The 19,204-nt window shown below is 39.1% G+C and overlaps 1 protein-coding gene across 5 annotated transcripts in view; it reads left to right on the top strand.

The window, feature by feature from the left end:
• Positions 1-19,191, top strand: part of srcin1a (SRC kinase signaling inhibitor 1a) — a 41,130-nt gene extending 21,939 nt beyond the window's left edge. For 4 of the 5 annotated variants that reach the window (XM_016674358.1, XM_016674361.1, XM_016674360.1 and 1 more), the window contains 7 exons: positions 179-485; positions 1,734-1,995; positions 2,110-2,249; positions 2,385-2,537; positions 4,306-5,139; positions 7,978-8,112; positions 13,475-19,191. In XM_016674358.1, coding sequence (XP_016529844.1) covers positions 179-485; positions 1,734-1,995; positions 2,110-2,249; positions 2,385-2,537; positions 4,306-5,139; positions 7,978-8,112; positions 13,475-13,480 — 1,837 coding nt within the window. In that variant the 3' untranslated portion in view covers positions 13,481-19,191. The remainder of the gene's footprint in view (positions 1-178; positions 486-1,733; positions 1,996-2,109; positions 2,250-2,384; positions 2,538-4,305; positions 5,140-7,977; positions 8,113-13,474) is intronic. The other variant, XM_016674359.1, reaches the window with a different exon arrangement.
• Positions 19,192-19,204: the final 13 nt, after the last annotated feature.

Raw genomic sequence — 19,204 nt, 5'->3', positions numbered from 1 at the left:
ATAAATATGCGTTGTGATTTTTATGAAGAGTGAAGGAGATTTCCTTATCAGGTTTAGTCCTGAAAAGCTTCTTAATAATCTTAATTATTCTCAGTATTAATCTTGTCACACTCAAGTTTAAAGGGAACATTTCACAGGCTTGATTAAGGATTTTTTTTCTTCTTCCTTGTCTTGCCAGGCAAGCAAATGAAGGGGTTTGGAAAAAGCAGGACAACTTTTCTAGCCCCTCATCAAAGCATAATGACGACTTGCAAAAATTTTCGAGTTTTGACATTCCTACCAGTCCACCGCTAACTATCAATGACATTGGAGGAGGTAACAGCCTGTCTAACTGGAGCCCTCACTCGAGCCTCAGCCGTGGTCTCGGAAACCCGTCCGGTCCTCATAAGGACAATCATCCTCCTATTCCTCACAAAGGCAAAGCCCTGGAGGAGCTGGAGCGGCGGGCTGCCGCTGACAAAGCTTTGTCAATGGAAGTCCGACTGGTAGGGCAATTTCTTTAGTTACATTTTTCTTTATTTCTCTAAAATGCATTTCACCCCAAAACAGTTGGTGGAAGTTATTCCAGTGGTGTCTGCTTATCTGTGTGTCCTTCATATACCTGTGTTATTTGGTCTTTAGAGAATTTAAAAAATGAGCGGCCATGGAGAGTTTGTTTACGGCTTAAAAATATGTGCGCTGACACTGCTATCCACATGGGATCTTGTCAGTACTCTGGCAGTAAAAAAAGTTTTTACCAAATAGCTGAAACAAATAATCCACACTCTCCAATGAATAAATGAATACCTACACCAAATACCTGCACAAATCAAGGCTCCCAGAAGGATAAAACTCACACACACCTCAAAATTGCACATATATCAGGTTGACAAGAGAAAGAGGAAAAGCTTAAGGCTTCAGTGCTAATGCAAAATGTATTTGTCATGCTGTTAAAGAGAAGCACTGGTGTCAGGGAGGATAAGGAGGAAAAGCACAAGCCGTGGCCCATAGGCCTTAGTATGTTATTTTTGTTGTGTTAAGTGCAACTCAGCTTAGTGTGACTTGGGGGGTATCATCTCATGGTGATCAGTGGAAAAACATAAACCTTTTGGAATTTGATTCCTTCTGACTGCCCCTGTCAAGATATGCACTGTGCCAATTTAAAATTATTGCACAACATGGCACACTGAATGCTGCACAGAAAACATCCTCTTATGCTGCTGGTGGGTTAATAAAAATACTGATAGTTGTGTATGTGTGCAAAAATCCAGTCATCAATTATAAGACTACTTTATTCGCTGTAATGCGAATAAATATTTCTCCACTGATTAATTTGAATGTTATAAATAATTCTCTACATGATATTTTTTTTATCAAATGATTTAAAAAAGAACATTACTTATCTTCTCTCTTTTGAGAGAGGCCTTTCTCATTTCCTATGAAAATATACTTTTTGGCTGAGCAACAAAAAGCGTCAAATTATTAAAAGTTGCTACATGCAGTGTGCAGATGTGACACCCATGTCCATTGTGACAGGACAGCCAAGGAAGCTCCAGCTAAAAACCTATTTGGCCAGTACTGAAATTTCAGTATCTATAGATTTGCTTTCACGCTGAAATTCAATTTTCCCAATTTGCTGGAATCCAGTAACATTTGATTGGTCTTGGAGATTTTGATAGCCATCTGGCAGTCCCAATCTGATGTGAAACAGGCCTCAGACAACACTATTCTGGTTACCATCATTCACTTTGCAGGCGGCAGAGCGGGACTGGGAGGAGAAGCGGGCCAGTCTTACACAGTACAGTGCTCAGGACATCAACCGCCTGCTGGAGGAGACCCAGGCCGAGCTGATGAAGGCTATTCCAGACCTGGACTTTGCTGCCAAGCAGATCAAGCCCTCTTCCAACACACCATCAGCTCAGAACCCTCAGAGTGCGGCGTCAACAACAGAGCACCGCAGTAGCAAGCCACAAAACAAGCTTTCAGCAAAAGAGGGGGGTTCCAGGCGTGGCTCTGGTAAGGCTGCGACTTTCAAAAGTCTGAATCACAATATTTACTGCAACCAGTTTTGTTAATTTATAAGCTTCACTGTCATGTTTTTTTTTTGTTTTTGTTTTTTCACTTTTCCAGATGAGCTGACAGTACCACGATACCGCACAGAAAAACCGTCTAAGTCTCCTCCTCCTCCTCCGCCTAGACGTAGTTTTCCCTCATCTCCAGGAGTGACATCTCGCAGTGGAGAGCCATTAATTCCTGGAAAAAGCATAAAGGTACAAGAGAAAGAAACCATCAAATCAATACAGTCTTATGAAAACTAATTTGTTGATTTGCTGAATATTTTTTGTTCATTAGGACTTTGCACTTTGCTCTTTTACATAATGTTTTAATCATTTTTGTTTTATTAGAAATCAGAATCTGAAGAGAATGACACTCAAAAGCCTCACATAAAACTGAGGAGGACCATGTCCGAAAACCCTCGCCCTGCATCGACACCCCCAACGCTCGCCTCTGGAGAGAAGGAACAAGGAGAGGAGGAAAAGATCGCTGCCGAGCTTGAGGTAAATGAAATATGGATTGTACATCAATTTGATTATACTTTAATCGCAATAATGTTGCTCAATCAATGGCCAAACTGCACTTTATAGCTATGAACCTGACATCCACAAAGTGCCAAGGGGTTGCAAGAGTACATACACACTCTAAGGGCATTTGCAGATACGCTCATCATCATTACCACATGTTCAAGCAGCAGGTGCCATATGTCCCTCCTGCCCCTGGCACCGAGAAAGCCCAAAGATCGCATAATGCTCAGTCGCACACATCATCACCCAGGACTCACAGATAGACAGATGGACCCCGAGAGCTGTGTGTTCTGTGTTTAAGATGGGCTGCCTGGAAACTTGATGCAACAAAGACTTAATAACACTTGATTTGGATTTTTCAGTGGGTGTTGTCTTGTTACCGTGATGCTCTTTTAACCTCCGTTTTGCCTCCCCAGCTGTTTGAGAGAGCCCCAGTCAGGCTCTCTCGCCCCACTTCACTTTTCCTCCCCATTAGTCCACACATCAGGAAAAACACTTCCCCCTCCAGGCTAGACGTGTCCCCTCTTGAGGCCTCTGAGGTAACACGCTGGCTGGCCATGAACAGTCTGGATTGTTCCCCTATGTCTCTTTTACTTCTTAACTACCTTCACTGAAGCTACTGCTCAATTTTTGACCGCATGCTCTTTTAACCTTCTTGGCTTAAGCCTCATGGCCACACAACTGCTGCTGATTTACTTTCGACATTCATGTGCAAACAAGAAAACCTGAAAACATTTTGCACAAGCTTTACACTCATTAGAGGGTTTAACCGATAATTATTGTGTGACTGTGCACTAATTGTATCTACCAGACTGTGTCATAATTTATCGCAAGATATCACGAATAAATGTGTGTCAAAACATTATTATTCCAAACTCAAGCCTAAAGTGGATGAATTGTGATGAAAACAAGAGGATAATTGCTACCTTAAACTTTCAAAAGCTTTTGTTCAGATCCGATTAAATACCTGGAAAACTTTTAAGCAACAATCCAAATTTTGGTAAATTTTTAAATTCAGTGTTTTCCAGATCCACTGTGTTCTCTAAAACAGAATTTCCTGATTGAAGGACAAATAAAGAATTAATATTATGATTAATTCTGTTTTGAGATTTATGACTCATCATAGTTGGCTCTATTTAGCTCTTTGTGTGTTCAGGTTGTGAAATTTTATACCAATAAAGTGGGTCGTACCATGTATTGACAAAAGTGGTTTTCAATAAGATTGGCACCAGCAACCTTATTGAAAACAGTCACTTCTTATAGAAAAAATCCAATTAAATGTTGAAATTTTCTAAATATTTCAGTTTGACAGCATACCAAATACAATAAAATACACAATTATTTTTATAACTGTTTCAGACATTTCTACTATGGGTGCTGATAAGTGTGGAAAGAATTGTGTGCAGCTGGATGTGCAGAAAATCCATGACATTTAGACACCCAGTTGAGGAAGTAGGGAACAAAAATAATTTTCCTTATGAGAGCATCAACCTGCTACATTTAGTATTATTGGATTTAGAGCAAATGAACCTATCCTGTTTCCCACCTTTTTCCCTTGCATGCGATTTTTGTAATTAGGTCCCAAACCTACTTGTGCATGTATGCTAATTATCTATAAATGCATACATATGCATAGTTTTTGTCATATCTGTCAAGTTTGTAAAGTTTTTCTTACATTTTTTTGTAGAGGTTTAACTAGTTCATGTGTTTCTATTTATATATTAAGTGCTTTCTTTATTTATAGGGAAGGAACTTATCTCCAGTCCCCCACATCGTGTTGACAGAATGTTTGCCAGACTCACTCACTGCTGCAGAAAATCCTGTCAGAGATTTAGCAAATTACCCTGTACAAAATAATCCAGCACCCAATTTGTGCAATCAACTTATGGTCCACAAGAATGTGCTTTCAAGGGGAATATCTTCAGAGGGAAGCAAACATGTTCTCAAACAAGACCAAGAAATCTCGCTGCTTCTGACAGACATGGAGATGAGATGGGTGTCTCCTCACGAAGTTCAGGAACTGAAGAGGATAGACCTTAAAACTCTAACTGTTTCAGCGCAGAATAAGGACATTTCTGAAGCACAGCTGAATGAACGGCCTGTTCTTATAGTTTTCAGGGAGGGAAATACACTGAGAGATACATACAGACTGCTGTATTCCCTTCTAGAGTCATCCAATCCAGTTCCTAAACCGAGATTAAGATCCTCCCACCAAATCACCCAGCAACAATCCCTAATGGAGGCTCTAAGAAGAGGGATTGAAACAGGGGATGACGTGCTAAAGTTTCAGCATGCTGATGACGTCAGAATACAGCAAAGTAATTGTGATTCTAAAGGAGGCTCACCAAGTCAGAGGAGGATGACACAGGAGGTCCGATTCAGCACCTACCAGAGGCTGGACAGTTTGGAGGAGACGATTCGAGAGCTGGAGAACACCTTAATAGAGATCAGTAGCCATCCTACGAGAGAGACGCTCTACACTGAGTCAACCACCAGAAGTATTCCAGCACAGCACACTGGGAGTCTGATGCCAGAGACCAGGAGGCCACCAGTTCCACCCAAACCAGCATCAATTCAGGTCCATTGTTTGTTGCTGCTGCTGCTGCTGTGTACATCTGTCGCTCTGAAGCAGCATGCTCTGTTTTCCTTCTTCTCAGCAGATGACTACTGGAATTTCTCTTTCAAGCCTCTGATGTCTGCTCCCTGACTCATTCAGCATGTAATTTTATTTAAGATCAAAAATATGTACAGAGGACAGACAACAGACTCCCTGTCTTCTTCTCTGTTCTGTTCTTCAAACTGGAGCTGCTCTCCTGCTGAGCCGTGCAACAGTAATTATTTCCCTTCCAATCTACTCTGACACTTGCTCGTTTCTCTTTTCCTGTTAAATATATGCATAGGAAATGCCTGAACTTTATTATTTCTATTTTTTTGCTTATGAGCCTTGCCTTGAAATCAGCTTCCTTTCCCTCCTGCAAAGCAGTTAACAATACCATCATTTGAATTTTTAACCAACCTTCAGGGCATATTTTACATTTTCCTAAATCGTGCATTAAGGGGTATTGCCACTGCATGTGCAATGAGATTTTTTTGTACTGTTTTCACAAGGCAATGAAATACATTTGGGTTGCCTCTATTACATAAGATTATTGAAGATAAAATTGTTTTGCGGGGTTATTATGCAGACAAATCAAAGTCTGTTTCCTATTCCAGAGCCTAATATTGCTTATGACCATGTAATGAACTTCTTGTCCTCGGCTATAATGAGCCGCCTCTTTTCATCTCACCTCCAGCTGACCGCAAAGCGACAAAAGCTTAGCAATTAGCAAAAGGCTTAAAGCACAGCTGTCTTCGTGCCGAGATGACTTGACAGTTTGCGTAGTATTGACTCTTGCCTGGAAAGCATCCTCCCACTGAAATACTTGACAGTCGCTGTCATAGCGAGTTTCAGCCCTCTGATGTGGAGCCATGGAGCGTTCCTACGGGAATGGCTGAGGATTACAGAGTCTTCACACATTATTTCATCACTCCAGCTTCAATCACGTTGATCATTCCAACAGAACCCTTCACCCTGTTCTGGTCCAACATGTACTGCAAACTAAATTCAGACAAGAAGGCTCCCTTCTTACTCAATTGTGGTTCACATTTCCGAAAAGAAATAGAAGTTGAACTTAACCCAATGGACAGCCAATACGTGGCTGGATATCTGGGAAAATGAATACATCTTTATTTGCTTTGCCTTTCATCCACACGAAAATTCAATTTTATATCACTGAGAACGATTATTTATAAAAACTCTGACCAAAGTGGAGATCTGAGAAAATTCTGTATTTGCATGTGTTGAGAAATGGAGTTTTAGAGTCCCGTGCATCAGTCAGCAACCAATAATGAACCAATATATCCAAACACTGTCTTTGACATGATTCCCAATTGACATTATCTCATATTTTATTAATTTTATATTCTAATATGTTATTTACAAGAGGTGTAACCTTAATATCTGTCCACATAAATGGACCTCCTGGCGCCATGTTGAATTCGTAACGTTGAAGGATTCTGATTGGTTGACACAGGTTTTAACTTTGTGCTACAATGCCCTTGTTGCATTTGGCATAAATGATTGAGTGCGTATTTTTATTTTTATTTTTTTAAATGATCATACTAGTTTTTATAAGTACCTTGCTGTGTGCGGATAAGGCCTAAGATTTGTAAGGTAAGAAAACAGAGAATTGACAAAGTAAAGTGGAAGGAAAATTATACATGATTGTCAACATTTTTACAAATAATTATCTGAAAGGTTTATCATGCATTTGTATTCAGCTCACCATTAAAGCTGATGATCTTCAATAAAATCCACTAATCAATTACGATTAGAGTTGTGAAGGACACACAGGTCTTTTAGGAAACATTAGTGAAAAGACACTGTCATGAATGCCAAAGAAGTCAGCAAACTGGTCAGCGATAAAATTGTGGAGAAATTTGGACTATAGCAGAGGAGGAGGTTTACTGACTAAAATTAAAGTGGGAGAGCGTGTAGACAGTAAATCTATTGGTTGTGCACTTCAGAAATATGAGGTCAGCGGAAGAGTGACAATGCCGCTATGTAACGAAAGCCATATAGACAGATCAAAGTTTCCCATGCTTCTTAAGGAACACATCAAATATGTGGAAGAAGCTTCTCCTGTCAGAAGTGACTAAACTAAACATTGTCGCCTAAATGCAAAATAGTGTGAAGGAAAACAAACACTGTACATCACTTTGGACATACTGAAGTAAAACACATTGATAACACATTGATGGGCAGCAACATAATGTGGAGCTGCTTCAACTACAAAAGTCATGGTGGTCAGAGTTGATGGGAGCATAGATTGAGCTGTACTTTGGACGTCCGCGGTGTACAAGTTTGTAGTTGTGAACTGACAATGAGAAAGTTCAAGGTATTTGCAAGGCACTATAATCTTTATCTTGTGTCTTTGTGTGCAGAAGAGGCACAGCTGGATGAAAATGTGTATTTGTTTTTGTGTTTGTTAGAGGCAGTGAATTGAGTAGCTCAGTGGGGAAGATCATTAAGCACAGAGCTTTGCGGATCTTGCTGTGAAGCTAGATCACGTAGTGTCACTTTCAGTGCTGCTTTTCTATGTTCTGTTCTGTCCCATTCTCTCTTGATAGAGGATATTTTTCAGTGAAGTGCATTTTCTCAACTTTATACCAACTATCTTCTCAAATCTTTAAAGAGAAAAAAATCCTACTTGTCTCAGGAGACTGGTTTGCTTGATGTAGTCAAACTCTTTTCAAGTAAATTCATGTCAATGGTAGAAACAGAAGGTATTGTAGAGAGGAAGTGAAATGTATAACCAGGTGCTCCATATTTAATCGACTTTCTGTTCTGCTTTTCTCTCTCCTGCTTTTCTCTCAGGGTGGGAATAATCCCAGCATTGGTAAAATTCATTCCTCAGCTGCCTCAAAGCTGAAGCACCTTCAGCAAAATAGCACAGAGAAGACTAAAAGTGGCAAGAAAGAGGACTTACAGAAGATGCAGAGCCTGCAACAGGTATTATCTGACTATTAGCTCTGATTTTGATCAATCGCGTTGAATCCACGATCTAATGGATTCATCATCTTAGTATTGTCATAACTGCCCACAGACATTTTATTTATTTCTTTTCACAGAAGATTAGTATGATAAACCCTTATTAAAGGCAAATTTAATGACATTGGTCTTTCCTATGTGACTTCTATACTTCTTAAGTAAGCCTTCAAAGTTGTTTAAGAACTAAGATTGTGGGCATCTATTTCTGGAACCCATTGTTTTCTTTATTTTCATTCACCACTCAAGAATAAATCGTTTCCATGACCATTACATCATCTCCACGCAAGTGTTGCACGTCCTCGGCATGCTTCACCCCTCAGCAAAAGAATATGACTTCATATGACAGGTTTCAGCAGGGACTGCATGAAGTTAAAACCATTTTTGAAGAATACACATAAGTTGTTTGATACCATAGACTGATGCATGAGACAGGACGCTGGACACAGAATTGGGAACAAAATGATTCAACTTTTAGCTCGTTGTCTTTTAGATCCAAGACCATCGAATAATTGGGGTTATGAAGTCTCTTTTTGTAGGGATTTATATTTTAATCAGTGGAAACAGACTATTAACCAAAACTCTAGAAAAAGCACATGCTATGAAAGTTCTATATGGTCCAGTGCCACAAAAAAGTATTTGCCCCCTGATGGATTTATTTTATTTTGAAATGATGATAATGGAAAAAGGCATCAAAACCAGCTCAGCATTGGGTGAAAAGTAATGACTCCCTAAACCCTATCACTGATTATGTCACTATTGTGATGAATTAAAGTTACAAGGACTTGCAACTTTAATTTCTTCTCATTAGCAGTTTTTCAACCAAAGATATTCAGTTCAATGCATGTCACCTAGGTCTAAGTCATAGAACTCCTTTATTTTATATTTTGAGGACTCGATTTTTTAGCTTATCTCTGAGTTTAACAGCTAGAATTATTTTAACTGTAGGATTTTCCATAAGAGAGGTGAATTCATGGCTTTATCTATTATGTCAAGTCATCCAGGTACTGAAGCGACAAAGGACCCCAGATCACCACCAGCCTATTTCACTGTAGTTATGATGTTCTTTTCATGAAATCCTGCATTAATGTTACACTAGATGCAGCTGCCACATCATGCACCCTGAGAGTCATTTTGGTAAGCCAAGTTCTCCTGCGAAGGTTCATCACTCAGTGTTTTTTTCTTTTTCTTGGATTACTGGAGTTTTAAAGCCTTAGAAATGTCCTTGGAACTCTTCGCAGACTGATAGATGTCACAGACTTTGTCTTCCATCTGCTCTTAATTTTTTTTTTCAATCAGTTTGTGTTCTTTTTTGATATTCTGTAGGGAATGAACAATTCAATCTGACAACTCTGTGTTGTCCAGTCAATAATTAAGCCTGAATGTGGCTGGTGAAATCAAATAAATGAATTGTGATTAACAACAGATAATTTCTTGATTTAATAAGAGAAGCAATTATATTTTCACATAAGGCCAATTTGGTTTGGAAAGTGTTTTTCTCCTAATAGAAGCTCTTTGAATTCTGCATTTTGCACTTTTTGGTTTGATTTTAAAATAGCGTTTGATCTAAAATATTTGTGACCAAAAAAGACCTTTCCATTGTTCTGTATTAAATCTTCTAGTAAAACATGACTTAGCACTTAGTGGAGAAGCCTGTAGTTTGACACCAGGTTTGTTGACAGTTCTGCTTCTTTGTTAGACTGCCTGTAGCTGCTCATTTGATGCTTTGGTTGTTTTTGTAATTGTAATGCTAAAAGGCCCTTCCAAAACCCAGACTTAATATTTTTTGGAGCATGAACAAATTTACAAAAGATATTAGTTGGTTCAAATTATTATTTTCCCAAAGCACTATTAATGGACTACTTTTATGAGGTGAAAAAACATGAGTGCACCTTTATTTTCTTTATACCCTTTTAAAGCTATTTTAGATTAATGTTCTTGTACTTTTGCTCAATAGTTGACTCTACAGGGTTTTTTTCTTTTTTATATTTCAACTTGTTAGCATTTAAAGAGGTGATGTAAAGTAAAGACTTGGACATAAGGATGCTAGATGGTCTCCAGAGGCTAGGAAATTAAACCGTTGAAGCATGTCGGTCGAGCAAAGCTGGGAGAAGATTCTTGCCAGTGCATGGGGGCAAGGAAAGCTTAATGTCGATGTAATTTGAAAAATAACAGAAGCAGTGAAGTGCACCTAAACCTTCATAACCCAGAGCGCTTTCAGACTCAAAAGTAAGTTTTGTAGATTGCAGAGAAATGAATGTGTTTGGCAGAGAGAGAGATTTGGGAGATGGAGAAGTAATGAGGCTTTGGTCTCCTCAGACTGAGAAGATTGGGAAGAACCTTTGCAGTGCTGAGTAATAACCGCCACTCGAGTCACTGGCAATCACAGATGATTTAATATGAAGAGGGCATCTCTCTTTCCGTCATTAAATCTTTTACATTTCTCCCCCTTTATGTCTCTTCTCCCCCTTTTTCGGCTTCCTGAACTCTGCAATTTATACAAGCTTTCCCTTTTTTCCTTTTCCATCACCCTCTGTCGGTTTTGTTCATTCCCTGAGATTTGAAGGTTGAGTAGATGCCTACTCTTGTCAACTGAAAGGGAAATTAATCCTATTATTTCAGAATGACACTGACACTGCACAGTCTCTTTTGTGCATAAACTGTTCAAAACAGCTATTGTGAAAGACTCTGGATGTGTGAAAGCAATGTCCTTAGAGGGGCTTCGGACCCTCAAAGCTAATTGTCAGAGGACAAAAACCGGTGCCAAAGCAGTTTACATACTGGTTTAATACAATTTTATGGTTAATAAGAAAAATGAGACAATTGATTTAACTAACAGAAGGTAAAAAAAAAAAGAGGCAACTATGGCAAAATGAATTTGTAGCTTTTTATTTTATAGGTGGAGAACAGTGGGCATTGTGAAGGTAAAGTAAGGTTTGTTGAGCAAAAGGTATCAGAAATCTTTCTTTTGGAAAATAAAACACTGTATCCAGTAAACTGGCAGAGTTTTAGAGATCTAGATAGGAACTCCCTTATCCTTATTAAAACCTGAATGATTTTTATTCTCCACATTTTTCTGATCTGTCAACCCAATCTCAAAGATAAATCAGTCAAATGTATTTTGGAGCATGGACAAGCTGATTGTCAGCAATTCATAAAATAATACACTAGCTTGCAAATTTCCAACCAGCTTTCTACAGTAACATTTTTTATTGAACTTTTCTTTTTTCCAAATTGACAAGAGCAACATGCTCTTTCCACTTCTTATTAATCCAACTAAAAACCAAAATACGTTAAAAAATCTGTCACACTTATTGGATTTTTTTTGTTTCACATTGTACCTTGTATACCTTGCTGTGTGCCTTGGATATATTTATGACAAGACACAAAGACGAATTCCTCTAAAATTGGATGCAAGTTTGTTTTTCTGCCTTCAAGCCCGATGAGGAGGACGGTGAGAGGAGTGAAAACATCTCCAGGGCTTCTTGTTAGTGAACAGTAGGTCTGTTGTTTGGGGAAGCGAGCCATCACAAAGGCTTTCTCTCCCATCATCACAAATGTTTGAAGTTTGCTAAACGTTACTGGAACTTTAAAATGAACCATGTGCTTTTGGCCGATCAGATTGAGCTGTAATGTTTTGTTACAAACACCCCATACGTGTTTGGCATAAAACGCAGGATGAATATTTATTAAAACCCCCTTTTGCCCTGTATTAAGCAGCTTGGAGGATCTGGGATGGTGTTGGCCTTTTTCTCATTTAAGAACTCTAAACTCTATTAAAGTACAAGGCAGCATAGCTATTTGCAAAAACAGAACATTTTAAATAAAAACCTGGAGGTCTCTCTCAAAAATTTGAAAATGGGTGGTCAGTAGATCATTTGGTGATGATCCAAAACATGTAGCTGATTCAACATAGACCCAAAATCAACCTTCTGGAAGGGTCAACTCATTCTCATGACCTAAATCTTTTTGAAAGCTTGTAGGGTAAGCTGGAGAGGAAATTAGATCAGCCGGTGTCCAGTCGGGACTCTGGCTGATCTAGGAAGATCTTTATAGAGGAATAGTCTCCCTTTATGCTTTCAGGAGTTTTATTAGAGTGCCAGCAGTTGCGGCACCACTGATTTTGTTAAAAACTAATTTCTCTTCATTTCTTTCCCCCAACTAAATAAACATGATCAAATTAACACGATGGATTTTCCAAAAATGTTCAGCGTGAGATTATTCCACTGAAATTTAAAAAAAAAAAGTAAACATCTTTTCCAGGGGTGTTGAGACATTTGGAGGCACCGAGTCTCTCTTCTCCTTGAAACCCCCTGTCCGTGGGACTAACACATTTCAAGCACGAGGACCAATCAAATCAATATGCCCAGCCGCTAGAGTTCAAAGCTCCTGTTTCTCCTCGTTTGCTTTGCCACAGATCAAGGAGGGCATGACAATGGCATAACTTTCACGCCTCAAACCATCCAATTCTCCGTTTGGCCTTACCTGACTCCCGACAGTAAAACAGGCTAGCTGTAGGTGACGAGCACGAAGCGGGGGTAGTGGCGACATACCGTCCCGTTTGGCAGGAAGCTGTGAGAGTGCAAAACAAGGAGGCAAGTCTCCTTCACAGACCAGAATAGCAGTTTGAGTCAGGTGTGAGAAGAATATCTCAAGCAGAGCAAATGCAAATCTCTCAGCTGGCTATATTTCCCACAACAAAAGTCTTTGATATGTTTTTCCCTCCTGCTTACTCTTTTGAAAAAGTGACAAAACTTTCCTGACTAAACTTTTTTTTTGTGCTCCATCCATTCGGTGTATTTTGTACAGTCTGTGCCTTGCACTTACAGCATGTAAAAGGTTTCTGTCACATGCATTCACATCAGTGAAACAAAATCATCTTCAAAAATGTATTTCCCACAAGTTTCATTCTGTTGAAACAGTGCCATCTACTGGCCGAATCGTTCCTTATTTGAAATAAAATAAAGGTGTGGCTCTGCATGTTCATCCGAGTGTGTTGCGTTTTCAAAGAATGAACATCATAGAAATATGTGAAGTAAAGGTAGTCAACAGTGTAATACGTGCTTTTTTCACTGTTGCGCCTTATTAGTGGGATCAGTGGTTCTGTCATCATGTATAGATGGTAGCCTGTGTCTTGGCTTTCATCACACATGCTGATATCAACCTGAATAACAATCTCCTGTGTTTGTCTCCTGTTCTCACTCCCCCTCCTCTCCCGCCCACTACATGTTTTCTTCTGATACTTCATCAATCCCGCCCCCTTGTGTGACCCCGTGCTGCCCTTCACCTCCCGGCCTGCCCGTCTGCTGCAACCATTACCCTGCAGCAGTGAGCGACCTGTCCCCTCGTCCAGCCTCTTCAGTCTCCTCCTTTTCACGTGACTACAGAGATGCACACTTATCTGCCCACATTACTTAACCAGCTCCTTTTACATCTCTAGCATTCAGTCCAAAGTTGTGCTTCTAGACGGGTGTGAGTGTGTGTTTGTTTGTGCAAGCACGCTTGCTTGCACAGGTGTGTTTGAATGCCCTGGTGACGGAAGGTGCTGCAGGGAACACTGCCCAGCCACGACCAATTTTAGGACTTTTTAAATTTTTCATAATTTCCCACTTCAACCCCCTGAAAACCTCATCTCTCTGCGCTCCTCCTCCGCCCCCTCCTGTCTTCTGTGTCCCCGCTCTACTCCAAGGCCTTGGGGATCAACCGCGCCGGAACCACTGAACCGTACCTGTCTGGACTGAAAGCGAGCATTTTTTTAGCCCGAATGCCTACTCCTGCAGCAGCTTTTGCACCTGGTTTGAGAATGCCCCCCCATGAGGGGACTTTGCCCTCCCTGACAGTCTCCTCCAGCCAAGCAAAGGCCCTCCTGGCGAGCCTGTCAGCCTCCGGCCTCTGCACCGAGGCCCTGCTCCTGTCCTCCGCTCTACGTCAACGCCGCCTTCTCCGGGAGCAGAGAGCATCGTCTTCTCTTCCCAGCAGCCTGTCCTCCACCCCTACATCCTCCTCTTCTCCCACAACCCCTACTCCATCCCTGTCCCCTTCCTCTCCCACACCTCTTGGTTCCTTTACCTTCTCTTCTGGCGTTGTCAAACCCACCAGACGGAGACTTGACAGCCCCCAACAACTCGGCAACAGCAAGGATGATGACAACTCTTAGTAATGAGTAATAGGAGGAGGAGGACATGGAAGAATATAATTCTAAAATTATCTTGTCACCGAGCAAGAATAGATGCATTTTTTTTTTCCTGTTTTTTCTTTTCGGGTTTTTTTTTTTGCTTTTTTTTTTCTTTTTTTTTTCTTACTAATGTTGAATGCACCAGACTCTGGATGCTTCATAATCTCACTCCTTTTTCTTTTTTGGACAAGTTTCCTTCTCTCGTCTGGCTGCACGGTCTCCCACGCAGTCCTTTTGCCAGATTCCCAAACAGAGTGCACACAAACAGGCCAGGCTTCGCTTTTCCACCAGCTGTCTGCTACAAGGTTGGTGTGGTTGGACGTGTTCTTATATAGTGGGCTGTTCGTGTTATAGTTTCCATAACTAGACTGTGTGTATGAAAATAGAGTCGCAATAATCACCAAGTGAGTCCAGTAGTTATATATGTTTAGGATAATGTTGCTCTTTCTTACCTGCATAACCTTGCAGAATAAATCTGCTGAGAAAATAAGAAAAAAAGACAGATGTGATGAATGTGGTTTTCAACTGTTTGGTGCAAAAAGGGCATTCCTTTCTTTTCTTACATCAACCAAGTTTTAGATTTTAAATCGGTGCTATATTTTCCCCTCTGTTAGTACTCACTGAGAGTTTACATAATTGTTCTCCCTCCTCTGCACATTTCTTTGGGTTTCTAATTTAATGTTGCAGTTGAAATTTTGTATGTATCTCTGCAAATGAAACTCGTGCATCTATCATTGTTAACATTTCTAGCCTTTCTAATCTGTTGGGAACAAGAATATTGCAGCATTATTCACAAAAGCACACTGTAACGAGCAGCCATGGATCTTCACATTTCTGTTTGATGTAAAGCAAGGAAACAAAGTTACACTGAAAGAAGGGGAAATGCAAAGGAGGGTCTGTATAAAAAGTTTGGATTTACTGTGTGCGCGGTGTAACTAGTTAATTGACAATCAGGATGTTTTCACTGTAGCATCTCACAGGTTGCCCATCCCAAAGACTCGAGCACGCACTTGTAAAAGCTAAGCTGTACAGCACAGACACAATGTATGTGCAATAGTTTTATTTCATTTTGTTAATCTTTTACAATGATATATTCTATGCTGCCCCTTGGATGAAATTGATCACAGTGATCAGAACATTTCACCCATATAAAATAGTTTCCCGTTGATATAGTTGCTTCAGGATTATCTGCTAAAAAGCACCCATATTTTATCATACAGGGGTTTGTACTTTGTCTTTGACTACAATGAAGTGATAGCACTTAATTACAGTTTGAAATCAGCACATGTTTAGAAATTATGTATTTCTTGGCGCTTGTGAGGGAATCAGGGAAGATTATAAAAATGTAAAGAAAGCACAGTTTCTTCTCAAAACACAAGACCCCTCTTTGTCAGCTTAGTTATCAAATATGTTAGGAGGCTTTAAAAAGTTCATTTACTAAAAATGAGCGAAATAGGAATGATATAACTTTACAGTTATTTTCTTTCATAAAATATGAATGCCAGAGTCTTTCAAACTAGCATTTAGACACAAAAAAGGACTGGAGAACCTTTTGCCAAGAACATCGATCTAGTGTACATGTTATTGTAAACTGGTGTGACGGTATTATTGCTGTTTAACAATATACAGATGCATCGCAATAAATGAAACTCGTATAGAAACATTACAAAAAGTTAAATGTATCTGGCTATTATTTCTGTTAATTTTGATAATTGTGGCTTATAGCAATAAAGATCCCAAAATTCTCAATTTTAGAAAATAGGAATAAAACACAAGAGAAAGAGCAGAGTTAGTCTTAAGAGAACTTTGAAGCAAATCCCATATTAGAGTTTAATGGAGATTCACTTGGTGGTGTTTACTTCACTGAATTACAGACATGATCTTCTTAGAAAAAAAAAAAGATCTTGCTGTTGTTCGGCTGTCCAGGGTCCCACTTCACATGAAAGTCTGCTGGTATTGGTCCATTGTGTAGTTATCAAGTCAAAGCCAGCACAGCCATGGTCTGTATCACAGCACTGAAAGAGTGAATTGAATTTTGGGGTTTTTTATTAGCTGCAAACCAAACCAAGATTAACAGAACTATACACCTCAATATATGTTACCCTGTCTTTTAGTAAATCTTTATGAGTTTCACTTTTTAAACTGAATTACTTAAATTTATTTGCATTTACATGTTATTGTTATCACTGAGATGTGCCTGTATTAAAGTGTTTTTGGATGTCTGCAAGTTGATGCTAAATTTTAAAATCATGCTTTTGAAGGAAGACTTGGTGCTACATTGGTTTGTTGCCATCAGACAGAAATTGTTGTGTAGTTGTTGCAGTAATAAATTATTATTGCATTGTATCCTTACTAAGGCACATTATAGGTATTTGTCAAATAACCTGAATTAGTTGCAAAGAAGTCTACTACTTCAATTTAGCTAATTTTTACTTTTGAAGCTCAAATCATGATGTTAAAATTATTTCTAAATTCAATAATTATGGTAATTTCCTTTTTTTTGTCTCAATTCTTTTGGGGGAATCCAGGGTTTAATTTTCACTTTAAGTACTGCATTAACTCTGATGAGCACAAATCTATAAATTACACATTTCATCGGTCTAGTTTTGACTTTCACTATTTTGGGTGGCTGGTGTTTTTCTGACTGCTGTTTATTTACGTCAAATCGCGGCGGGGGGAGTTTTTCTAATGTAGAGCCTTCATAATGAAACCATTCCATGGCTACAGGATCTCTGTGTTTGCCTGGAAGCTGCCTTGCCTGTTTGTTGACAAGGTTAAACGGACAGTTGCACTTCTCTGCTGTTCGCCAGAATGGCTCAAAGAAACTGATCCTCTTGGGCATCGAGATTAACACATGTGCAAAGGCGGTTTGTGTCAGAGAGTAGGCGGCGTGAGGAGTGAGGATTAGTTTGAGGACATGAGTTTGAAGGCTACTTTAATAAGGCCGGCTTTGACTCGCCCTGTCTCCATGGAGAGCGCTGGAGTGAAAGAATGAGTGTCGGTCGGAGACAGTATTCGGCTGCTTGTTCCCCCTTGCTCTGAGTTTTCGTTCTTTTTGTGTGCGGTCTGTTGAAATCATTTAGCTTCAGGTTAAGAAGGTATGATTTCTGATGGGGTTCAGTTCTAAGCAAGATGTGCAATAGGTATTTAGCACTCTTACTCTTTTACCAAGGTATTCCTCTTTGCCTTTGTCATATTTATGCCTGTTTGTCTCCAAGGACCTGCAATGTTTTTTCCTGGTGCCTGAATGATCTTGCAAGCAGCACTGACAGAATAACACTTTTACCCAAATAAGAGCTTCAGAAACCTGGTTTGGTTCCTGTTTTTTTGTTTCGTTTTGTTTTGTCTTAAAGAAAAATGAAAACTGCTCGAAAGCACAAATGTGCGAGCTCACAGCCTCATTCTTAGTGCATTCTGGATCTGCAAGGAAGATTCAAGCTTAGTTAAAAACTGAACAGAGTAAAGGAAATCCTTAAAGCAGTAACTTTCCTAGGTGAATTTGCTGCTTGAGCAAGGAGGAAGTATGTGGTATTTTAGCCTAAGTGAAACCAGAGAACCATGTTAAAATGCCTCCTGGACTTTTTTTTTTTTTTTTTTTGCTCAAAACAAGTGTTAGTGTGCTGTGATTTCAACAAGCTTGGGGGCATGTTGAGCACACTCTGGCAATCAGAAAAAAACCCCATGCAAACTTGAAACTAAACATAGGAGAAATATACATATATAAATATATCTAAGTGAGATGTTTGTGTATGATATAATTGTGAAACAAATGTGAATATATACATAAATATTTAGGCCTAGATTAAGTTCTATACTGTAAAATGTCCTCATATCTTCTGATTTATATATTAGTGACCATTTTGTACAGATTTTTCTTTTTTAATTCATTCAGAGAGATAATACATTTCACACTAAGATTATTTATTCATATGCAGAACATTTTTATATTGTTTAAAATATCTGTGTAGATAACTGTTAGGCGCTGTAATATACTTTAAAGTTGATTTTGAAATTCTAGGGTTTTCCTTACAAATAATGAGTTGAACTTTATGTAATTATGACGATTTCAAAAGCTTTTCCCTGAAAATGCTCGTCCAGCTTGTTTGCACCTTTGCCTCCTACTGTTGAAGTGTAAGAGGCTGGACCAGTGCCTGTTAGTAGGGGCTTATTTTGCTACTAGGTCTGGGTTAGTTTGTATGTGTTTTTTCTTTTTCCTCATTTCATTCTGCCATTCTGTTTTTGTGATCTAAATGGTATTAGTGACACTGGAGATGGTCAGAAACACAGAAAATGTAGTACTTACTGTGACACAAGTCCAAAGGCTTCAAAGGAGGCCTTGCTGCTTTGACTAAAGCAAGTTACTTGGCTTTAATTCTTTTTTGTCTTTTTCTATTTTTTTTTCTTTGTTTGCATGTTAACTGAGATGGCAGGAATGTGGATTAAAAGGTTCAGAGACTATAAGTGTACATTATGTTGCTTATTCTGCTCCAGTTTGTGGCTTTAAGTAGCGTTTAAGCTAAACTTTTAAAACGGTAAAAGACAGATATATTAAGGAATCATGTGGAGAGCTATGAAGTCTTTGATTTTGCCATTGTGTTTTTTTTTCTGATACTTAATCTACATTCTGTAGTATGTATCTGAGATTTTTACTTGAATGTGTGGATGTTCAAAAATCTTGGCATCAAAAATAAATTAAAAAAATCAATAAAATTGACTTGTAAATAGGTTGAGTCATAGAGAGTTCACCGAATTATGTCCAAAAGATAATGTTTTATTATAAACTATGATGATGGATACAAAGGTATATACAAAAACAATGCATGTATAGTCTCAAGCAAACGCACGGTGCAGTTTAGAAAAAAAAAAAAGTTACGTACAGTA

This window comes from Poecilia formosa, unplaced genomic scaffold (genome assembly GCF_000485575.1).
Source record: "Poecilia formosa unplaced genomic scaffold, Poecilia_formosa-5.1.2 Scaffold94, whole genome shotgun sequence".
Classification (NCBI taxonomy): domain Eukaryota; kingdom Metazoa; phylum Chordata; class Actinopteri; order Cyprinodontiformes; family Poeciliidae; genus Poecilia; species Poecilia formosa.
This window is presented reverse-complemented; position numbering and strand designations above follow the sequence as displayed.